General features: G+C 49.5%; 1 protein-coding gene across 2 annotated transcripts; it reads left to right on the top strand.

Annotated features, from left to right (window-relative positions):
- The first annotated feature begins 1,315 nt into the window (after positions 1–1,315).
- rell1 (RELT like 1) lies at positions 1,316–9,625 on the top strand. 2 transcript variants are annotated; one of them, XR_008949694.1, is made up of 9 exons: positions 1,316–1,573; positions 3,491–3,709; positions 5,109–5,171; positions 6,446–6,500; positions 7,758–8,006; positions 8,327–8,459; positions 8,840–8,889; positions 8,962–9,172; positions 9,258–9,625. XR_008949694.1 is itself a non-coding variant. In XM_057027447.1 (8 exons), exons 1-7 carry the CDS (start codon positions 1,549–1,551, stop codon positions 8,879–8,881), a joined length of 786 nt encoding a protein of 261 aa, XP_056883427.1. In that variant the 5' UTR covers positions 1,316–1,548; the 3' UTR covers positions 8,882–8,889; positions 8,962–9,625. The 2 variants fall into 2 exon arrangements, 1 of the variants encoding a protein (XP_056883427.1); XM_057027447.1 differs by having other exon boundaries at positions 8,962–9,625.
- Positions 9,626–10,572: the final 947 nt, after the last annotated feature.

Genomic DNA, 10,572 nt, shown 5'->3' with positions numbered 1-10,572 from the left:
CTTTTCACTGTACGGTCGCAGCCAGACCTCATTTCAACGTGCGGGCGGGGGGTGACGTCACTCGAAATGTTCTACTCGCGGAGCACGAGGCAGATGGTGTGGCCGTCCAGCACCTGTAAACACCTCAGGAGCGAGTGGAAACACGCATACATCCTCTCCCAAACGGCACAATACCTATGTGATCTCTCAAATCCAGGTTTATATCAACACAGAGAGGAAAAAAAAAACCTCAGATTATTTCAAAACAATTGCTGGACTGTCTCGGTTCTTACAACGGACAGAACGTCCACCATCTGGCCTGCAGGGGGGAGCCACTGGCCCCGGCCGCAGCCATCGGTTAACGTGTGTGGGACCCGAACCCGGGTATTTCACTCCGGGGAGAAAGCTGGGCCATCGTGTCCTGATACACGTGATGCACACACATGTCACACACGAGGGAACAACGCTGCGCACCGAGGAACACACTTGGAGGACGCTGAATGAAACGTTCAAAAGTTGGGAGGAGTCGGTTCGTACGGACGTTTGGCTCCATCTGCTGGCCTTCGTTTCGGTTCTGGGACACGTTTGAATTTGCCCGTGACACATTTTCATGTCTACACGCGCATTTACACAAATGGCAACTAATTCAGCGACATTTAAAGTCGTTAAGACACCCCACGTAGGACACTGGCTAATATTCAGACGGATTAAACACGAGTAGGGGTGTTTCTGTTTCGACCTTTATTATTATTGTTGCTGTAGTTACAGTTCCCCCCGCAACTCTAAATCCACAACAACAAAAAAGAGGAGTCGTGTTTCAAACATGGGGTCATATTTTAATTTTCATGCCAGAGTTCTGTGGGTCGGCGGTTGTCCTGGCAAAACATCCGATCCAAATGAACGCATTTGGCAACACGACCCTGATCCTTCGGCCCAGTTTTTTGTGGGCTCGGTCGTGCCCGTGTTTACGACAAAACATCCGTGTATCATGCTCGGCTTGTGGTCGTGCACAAGTGTAACAAGTAAACATCTGTGGTGGCAGGAATCGCCTTGAGCCGAGAAAATAACTAAATAAATCACATAATCAATGAATTCATGTAAAATTCAAATCATCTTAAGAAAATGAAGTGCCAGGCTTCGTCCACTAGAGGGAAGCAACACTCACAGTAAAAGACCGACGCCTGTGGGGACCCTTCATCGGGGTCAGGGGCCCTCACAACAGGACTGGGTTTAGTCTGAAAGCAGGATGGTTCTGACCTACAGTGCTCTCACGTCCAGGGAGCTTTCGTTTGGATAAACTACCAAGGAAAAAGTAAGAATATTGGTACTACGTTTCTATTTCAGATCGCCAACACGAAACCGGAAGTAGCAGGAAGTGACCCATCTCGTCCCCTCTCGCTCTCGGTCGGATTCGGGCGTGACCACTCTTCGGGAAATAGGAAACGCGTTGATGACAGTTCGTTCCTCCCTCCCCGGAGCTCAGTTCAACCACCGCGGGTGATGTCCAGAGACCTCGACCCCCGGCTGTGAGAGACGTCGCCACCGGTCAACAGGGGCCCTGTCCACCGAATGGCGGATCCCATCGCGGTTTCGCGTAAGTTTGCAGGCTCCCCGAGCCCGGAGCGGCGGTGCTGCTGCGCCGCCTGCCCGCCTCTCCTCCACCTCGGAAAAGTTTGATGTCCATTAAAACCCACGACGACAGTTTGCGAAGCTGTCGGTGGGAGTCAGAGTTAGCAACGCTGTCATGTGGGGGAAATGAGCTGGAAAGTTGCGCTCTGTTACGGTGGGAAACCCTCCACGTGTTTTGGAGTCACTCCTCTAATATTTGCATTCAAATCAGTGCAATCAACAGGAGACGTACATGCAAGATTTCCTTGACGTCATTTCACAAAAATGTAACTATTTTTTATTTTATAAATGGGATTTTCGGATGTGTCGAGGGTCAGGGAAGCCACCCTGTGAGTGCACATGTAATTAAGCTAAATATGAATAATTTCTTTTGGATATTTTCAAATTTTTAACCTTCCAAAGTTAAAAAATAACCCCAGACCGACCCCACACCTTTGGTGCCCTTTCCTGGTACCAAAAGAACGTGGCGGTAGCCTCACTGGGATCCAGGGGTCAACAGAGGTCGGCGACTTTAGCGGCGCGCTCGTTTAATGTTTGTGTTTCATTTCAGTTTTCCGTTAGCTTTGCCATTAATCAGCGGCGCGACCGTTGCCCCGCTGATGTCGCGTCTGTCTGGGGAGCACAGGGTCGCCGTTGTTGAAGGGACATCCTCCGGAGCGCCATGGATGGACACGTGCAACCGCTTGTGCGGCCTCCGCGCAGCAAACGTTACGTTTAAAGTCTCCAGACGCGACCACATCAAAGACGGCAGGATGTGCAGGGTGGCTAGCCTTCTTTCATTTTTTTTTTAGCGGACTGGATGTGCTCTTGCGCGTCTGTCAGCAACCTTCAGGTTAATGAACACTTGCCGCCGTTTCTGCTGATATCGGCGGAAAATGGCAGCGTCCCCTTCTGTGATGTTGCAACATGAACTGATAAGAAACGGGCGGTTCCCACTCCTCTCTGCTTGCCTCCTTGGGTCGTCTCTGGGCTGCAGATGGCGGCGGCGGCGGCCCAGATGGCGGCGGCGGTGACCTTCAGGCAGGAAATGAGCCCAGCGCTGACTCGGCGGGAGGACCAGAAGCGTAACTCCGATCTGTTTGAACCCTGGAACCATCAGCAGCCCAGAGGTGGTCTGGATGGTGTAAACTGATGTGGGCGGGGCTTCACCGTGACCCACCGCACGTCTCTGCTCTGATCACCCCCCACGGACGCTAATCTAGTCTTTCATATATGCCTCCAATTAGCCTGAGATTATTTTTGGAGGCCTGATGAGATTATACTGCCCGACTTCCTGCCTCTGGCGGTCCTGACTCGGACTGGGAGGATGGCCGCTGTGATCCGAGGGAGCGCGTGCGTCAGGGTGCACGTGCTCGGGTCCGGACTCGTGATCCGATCTGTTATATTTACCGCTCTCGTCATACTGCAATGTTTTCACACGCACGGCGCCGCACAAAAGCGCCGCTGTGCGCCGGAATGCCTCACATGCTCGGGAACGGGGGGTGTGGGGGGGTTCACGTCAGCGGTGTGACCTTTTGACCCCACAGAGGGGTCATTTAATCAAGACATTGATCGCATTGTAGCGGAAAAAGTGGAACGGTAGAGTTAGCCTTCATGCTAATCCCTGGAGCGCAGAGAAATAAACGCAAGGAGTTTCTTTGAAAGGCCACTAAACTGGTACCGGTGGGGGGAATCAGGTTACGCTGATAAACTTTGTGGTCTCTGACCTCTGCTGCGGTTGCTAGGCAGCCGATTATCCAGGAAGAGGACGCCAAAGCTCCGTCTCCTCACAGCTGATGGAATTTAGAGCCCCTCAGCTGCTCAGATATCAGGTTCCCGTGAAGGACGTTTCCACAACCTGCAGCAACTTTTCCCTTTGTCCCCCTCTGTCTTCACCCCACAGCTTATAATGCGACAAACAACGGAAAAGATGGCGGTGGAGCCGATGGGACGCAGCCGAACTACATCGCCTTCGTCCTGGTGCCCGTTTTCTTCCTCCTGGGCCTGCTGGGGGTGGTGATCTGCCACGTGCTGAAGAGGAAGGGCTACAGGTGCACCACCGAGCCCCAGGATGGCGAGGAGGGGACGTGGGATGGAGCCAAGGACCCGGAGCTGGGCGAAGGTGAGGAACGCTTCAAAAATCCGAGGTTTTTACCTCGCGTCCGTTAGCTGAAGGCGGATCATTAGCACCGATAATCGCTAATTGGCTCCATCCTCTGGCGCACGCTAGCGGTCTTATCCGAACACAGCGGTCCGTTGTGCGATGAGCCGCAGCTTTTTTATGCTTTTACTGCATCTGTGGGGACATCGTGTGAAGACATCCGTCGTTATAGGGCACACGCCCAGCACAGCGGGGTTATTCGCTAATCTGGAGCCGCGCACAGATAAGATAGGACGTGGAGGCGCCTTCGGAGGAACGGGCTGTCGAGCGGAGTAACGGAGGACGCGATACTGGCGATAACTTCGTTGGTCGGCCATAAACGGAGATCGGACCTGGACACTGGGCGACATTTCAGGTGTTTTCGACCTGCCCGTTTAGCTAATGTCATTGTCCCGGGTGGCAGGAGCGGCTGTGATAAGGTGGCGGGGACGAAACCCTCCTGGTTGCTTCGCAGCGCCGACCCGCGAGTCAAACATTAACGGGAGGGAACAGGAGGGTTGTTGTTCTCTTGCGTTTCATTTTGAGAAACATCCCCCCCCCCCCCGCTAGCTTTTAGCGTGCTGCGTTCAGCTCTCTGACCTGTGGAACGTTCTGACCTTTCCAGGAATTAAACTTAAACACAAGAGGCCTGAATCTGGTTCCTCTGGTGTGGGAGGGTCGGACTGGAAGGTTTTGCTTCCGTGCTCGCTGCACCCGTCCCTTTCACCTCAACACAAAGGGGAAGAGAAACAATGCCGCCTGTGTCTGGTGGAGTCAGGACGGCCTGTTCCCTCAGGTTTCCTCTTCTTCCTCGCTGATCTTTTTCACTCGACAGAATCAGTCGTGACTCGGCGGAAAATCGCGCCGTACGCGTTAAAGACGAGGACAGGGCCAACAGGAAGCCGGCGCGGGTGTGTCCTCATTCCGTTTTTGATGCACACGTTGTTACACAAAGACTACCCACAATGCAATGCACTCACTTCAAAGAGAGGATTTAGTCGACAACTTTGATAACGTGTAACTTTGTGGCCCGCAAACGTGCGCACCAACATCAGCGTGGTGGCCGAGGCGGTAAAAACCACCTCTGGGCTGTATCTGAGGGTGAGTCTCACTTTTCCGTATGGTGCAGGTCAAAGGTCAGAGGTCAGATTGTTCAGGGCCTTGATTTTATTTCAGTATTTCCTCGTTAATTTTATTTGTTTAGATGTTGAGGAAATGGATGCTAACCGTTCCAGGCCCGTTAAAGCTCTTGGAGGGTTTTTTTTTGTGAACGGAACCTGCAGCGTTTCCTGAGAGGCTTTTATAAACATGCTGTCATGCGAAGTGCTTTAGCGTTAGCATTAGCTTATTTACTGCTTCCACTCCTTTGCTTATGTTCCAGACCTGAATGACAGCGAGAATGACACCGTGGGACAGATCGTCCATTACATCATGAGGAACGAAGGTACTCGTTAACTCACCTGACTTTGATCTCCTTCATTAAAAAGACAAGTCACATGATCTGCCTTTTAACGGGTTAGTTCTCAAACGGAAAAAAACAATAAATTAGTCTCATTGTTTTAAAAATGAAAATACTGAAAGCTCTGAGATGGTTTTCCGTGAAGTCACACTGAACAGGAAGGATGTGTGTGTGGGTGTGTTCTCATTCATGTGACATTGTGAGGACCACATAAAACCATGTCACAAGCAAAATAAGGACTTTTTTTTAAGGGGGTCCTCACAACTTGAATTGGCTGTTGGAGGGTTGGGGTTAGGTGTTTAGTCGCGATGGTAAATTTAGGGAGTTAAGGAATGCATCAGGTCAGCAAGAGTCCTCACAAAGAATTTCAAGTGTGTGTGGTGATTCAGCAACATCCTCATTCCTGAATAAGGATTTCTGAGGAAGTTCAGGTTGAGGACCAACAGTTTAATTTCATTGTATATTCCAGGAAATCCAAAGTTTGTCCCTTCACTTCAATTCAATTCAACTTTATTTAAACTGTCTGTTACAATCAGGATTATCCTCTAAATAAGCAGCTGCACATCAGTCATAAATTTATTTTTTTCATGATTTAGATGATTCAAATTACAATTTAATCTGTTTATTCTATAATGTTTGTAAAAAAGTTAAATTGAGTATATCCGCCTTCTCTACAACATGATAAAATGTCTTGATTGTATTGATAAAATCAAAAAACGATTGATTTATACATTCATCTTGTGTTTACTGTTAAAATAGTGTGTGAAAGTATGTGTTGTATTTTACAACTAAATGAAAAATGCTTGGCTTTTTTGCTTAGATTGATTTTAACACTTTTCAGGTGAAGATCAGCCAGATTCGATCCCTTTTTAGGGGGAATCATGTGACACCCAGCCTCTTCAAAGCTGCGTTTATTCCTCAAAAAGCAGCCGGTTAAAAATAACACTTTAAAAACCCATAAATAAGTCGACCAGTACGTTTGCCTGGAAACTGAAACCCCAAAGTTGCTTCAACGTCACATTCTCCTCCACTGACTCTCTGTTGTTTGGTTTTATCGTTCCCTGGGGAGTTTTTGTGGTGTTATTGTGCTTGCCGACGTGCCGTTTTAATTCTCTTTAGTGGTTAATCGCTCGTAACCATCTTTCGGTGCCTCTTTTGAAGTCGCTGGAGCGTCGCCCCTCGCTAATTCCCAGTGCTGCTCTTATCTCGACCCTCCTGTCTTCCTTGTGTCACTCTCTCTCTCTCTCTCTCTCTCACAGCCAACTCGGACGCGCTGAAAGCCATGGTGCACGATAACAGCATCGACTCTGACGGGTGAGTACCACCCTCGGCCACCAGGTGGCGCCACATGCATCCTGTAAAGTGATAGTGAACATCGCGGCGCCAAAGCTGGAGGACGTCAGGGCAGATCTCTCCTCTGATGCCTTTCCAGTTTGGCGAGCTCCGATTGAGGGCGAGCAGCTGGGGACCATTCCCAAAATGTCACCTCGGCCCAGAGCGCTGCATTGTGGGAATAGTAAAGCCAAACAGGGCAGATGTCACTGTCGTTTCCCCCCCCGTTAGCCAGGGACGCGTGCTGGAACAGCCGGATGAAAGCGGGTCTTTAACATTTATAGAAGTTTCCCCATTAACGTGCCCAGCTAACCCAGAAGAAGGTTCTTCTTCTTTCTTTAGCCTGTGCGGCTGACGTTCAAAAAAAAGTCGAGTGGGATCTCCGTGGTGCACCTGCTAAGCTAATGCTAAGCAGATGTTCATCAGCCTGCAACAGCTGGAGCTGCAGACTGAGATCAGACGTCTTGATGTTGCGTAATGAAGGGAAAGAACGACGGCGGGGCGCCTGCGACGGCCGAGCAAATCCAGTTAGCCTGGTGCGCTTTCCTCTTCCCCGCTTCCTGTCCTCGTCCTGCTACGCGCCGCACTGGGAGCAAAGATAAAGGAGATGTTGGGCGCAGACAATCGGCGCTAGGGTATTATGGGATGGCAATGGGTGAAATCTGCAACACGGGCATTTTTTTTCCTCCCTCTCCTGATTTCTTTTCTCATTTTGCATCGTTCCAATGGCTCCCTCCTGCTAACGATGTTAGTCCTCATGTTTCTGCCTCCTGGCTGGAGTGGGCAGCCTGCCAGAGGATCACTTAGGGGAGGTGGGCTCGGGGGGGGAGGATTACGGGGCATTTGACTTGAGATGGAGAGGCCTGCTTGCTGGGATCACTTTGGAGGTCAAAGGTGAATCAGTTGGATGTTTAATGCTAAAAAGGACAGCACAACCTGTTATTCAGGCCACCACCAGGGGGCGACAGAGTGGACGCAAGAGTTCTGTAAATCGGTTTAACCTGGAGATCAGATTCATTTTATTACTTTCAGTCACAGTTTATAACAAGCTGGAGGGAATGAAATATAGGTTACACCAAGCAGAAATGAAATTAGAGTGAAATATATTCAAATCTGGGCTAATAAATTACTCGGGCTCCTTCCTACATTGACCCAAATCCATAAGCAAGGCTCCTATTATGTAAATATTCCAACTCCAGGCTGATCAATGATTGGATGATGCTATGAATCTGTTTTCAGCCCCCCGCTCACCCCCTCCACGGTGGGTACCCCCTCCCCTCCGATGACCCCCCTGTCGCCAGACGCGCCCCTGGGAGCTGCCAAACACACCTGCAGCCACCTGCACACCATCGGTGGCATGGGCGGCCACAAGAACATCTGCAACCGCTGCAGCCAGAAGAAGTGGCCCCTGATGAGGAGGCCGTCGGCCCGGAAGGCGGAGCAGCGGCGGAGCCACAACAGCGAGGTCACGGTTCTGGCTGTCGGCAGGTGTGTGTCTGCGTTAAAAATCATTAACTCCACTCTTAATTCCCCGAACTAAAACTGCTGCTGACGTTAGCGCCGAGCTAGTGACCCGGAAAACGCACAGGTGAGCGCTTCGGTATGAGGCCTGGGAGAGTCGCGGTCCCACCTGTTTATGTTTCATTTGAAGCTTGGGTGGCTAACCTCTGTAGCGTGGTACAAAGCTAGCAAAGCAGATCAAAGTTCTTCACGACATACAAAGGAAAAAGGCTCATTTGCTCACGCCCAGATGCCCTCAGACAATTCCAAACTCGTGTGTTTACCCACAAACCTGTGGCCTTTCGCAGGTTCCGTGTGACCAAGTGTGACAAAGCTACGAAGGAGAGACGGACGCTGCTCATAACGGACTCCAACGGGAGCGTCCCTTCCACGCCGACGGAGGCGAAGTCAAAGAGCAGGACCACATCTGAGTCTCAGCAGGTTGTTGCCGTGGAAACACAGACACCTTTGGGCATTTTAACTGAGCCGCTTCTTCGGAGGAAGCTAATCCTGACAACTTTCCCACCACCAGCTATTGCCACCAATGCTGCGGCGGGCGTTAGCTCAACTGCTGCGCTAATGTAGCGACTTACTGTTCCATATTCCTTTCGTGAAGGATTTTGAATTTGGGCGTAGTCGTGTCGCGCTCGTGTTCCAAGGCCGCTCCTGTTAGCTTGGAACACATTTAACATCCGTGTTTGTTTCATTTGAGGGTTATTTCACATATTGACTTTACGTGTCCTCGTATTGACTCGGGGAACAACAAACACAGTCGAGCGTCTTGAAAGTGCTGAATCGTGACACTTGTTTTGTCCCGACAGGAACAGAAAGACGACGCGGGGGACGACGCAGAAAAACGGTAGAAAGTGAGGTAACCACATTTTCTGTTCAAATCGCTTTCATCTTTGTTTTCTGCATCTGAACGGCTTTGATCTTTTTTTAGATGTCCAAATTGGGAAGGTGGAACCACACGGATGTTATTTTTTTAAACTCAATCTCACGACAATAACCAGTTAGCGTCCCAGAGTGATGCTAATGCGAGGACGGCAGCGTGGAGGAAGTTAGCAGACATGGATACATGCCATTAAATTTACGGATCCCTACGAAACAAAACCACCTGAGTGCCATGGTAACGGGGCGTGGCCCCGGCCCCTGTATGTTTTATAGCTGCTAATGCTACACTGCATAAACAGGTACGGCAAGTCTGAAGTTAATTACTGACCTGTCATTCCCAAACAGGAACCAGGAAGTTGACCAAAGCATCCACGGTGGCCACTTTGTTGACTGAAGCTTGGCAATTGTTACGCTAGTACGCCAATATTCTGACAAACATATCATCTTCATTGCCAAATTGTACGTTAAATGATTTGCCCATCTTTTAACCTGTGGTAAACGCAGCAGAATTGCGTTAACTTTCTGGTGCTAACAAGCAAGAAATGGAGTAATTTTGATTGTTTTTTTAGCCTCGTCATCATTTTAGACGTTTTGAAATTAGTTTACTGTGCCTGTACTATGAAAATAACGTATATTTTAGGATAGATGTGTTTTTAATCAGTGTACAAATGAAGAAATAAAGCGTTTCCCCGACGAGGGGATACAATCTGCCATCCATGACTCGTCTTTACGTTAGCTAACATGGTATCTTCGTGCGTCACAGTTTGTTCCCGCCGCCCAACGACTCGCAGACAAGTTTGAAATTTACATTTCTGCCGAGCAGCGACATTTAATGTACAACAGGTGAACTGGGGACATTTAAAGGTAAAGTTGGTGTTTTCCAGGACCCGACCAATCATTAACAGGCCGACAGCGTTAGCAGAAACAAGCAGGAAAAACGACCTGTTTGATCAAGACAGGTGTGACCACAGGCAACGCTAACCACGTCAGATGGAGCACACCTGTGTTTGCTCACGCACAGGTGGAACATATTTCACATCTGTTTGTCTTTTATCGCGCTCCGTCTCATTCTTTTCCCTAATACGCGTTGGCGCTTGCCGCAGTGTGGGAACTACATTTCCCAGGTGCCCTTGCGTGACACCATTGAGTCGCTGGAGCGTCAAGAGGCTTCAAATCTTCCATTTTTCTGATGTAAAAATGCGGCAAAGTGGCTCAGAATTAATAATAATAAAAAGTCTCACCTATTTTTTCGGTTTTAAAAAAAAAATCGACTGAAAGTTAAATTTAGTTCTTATTTAAGGGTTCTGAAATTAAAAACCCATGGTCGGTTAGTTTGTTGGGGGTTTAATTGCAGGACTCTTTCCCCTCCGGCCCAGCTGCGACCCGTTTCTAATCCCAGCCGACTGGAGCGATGAATTTAATCTGCGGATGCGTGAGCGGTCGCACCTGCTGTCGTTTTATGCAAATGTCCTCGGTCCTCGTCCTGGGAGGCAATCAGGCCCTCGCTGCTGCAGCTGCGCGGGCAGCGGGGAAGGACGTCTGGAAAGCTTTTCCTACCTCAGATTTAAGTTGCCCTTTAATCCGTCAACCCAAAACTGTGACACAGACCCTAATTTGACTTTAAAGTGCGTTTGGTGGGATTTGAGGCGGAATTTAACAG

Source organism: Takifugu flavidus, chromosome 3 (genome assembly GCF_003711565.1).
Source record: "Takifugu flavidus isolate HTHZ2018 chromosome 3, ASM371156v2, whole genome shotgun sequence".
Classification (NCBI taxonomy): domain Eukaryota; kingdom Metazoa; phylum Chordata; class Actinopteri; order Tetraodontiformes; family Tetraodontidae; genus Takifugu; species Takifugu flavidus.
Note: the sequence above shows the minus strand (reverse complement) of the source record. Positions and strands in the feature narration are given on the sequence as shown.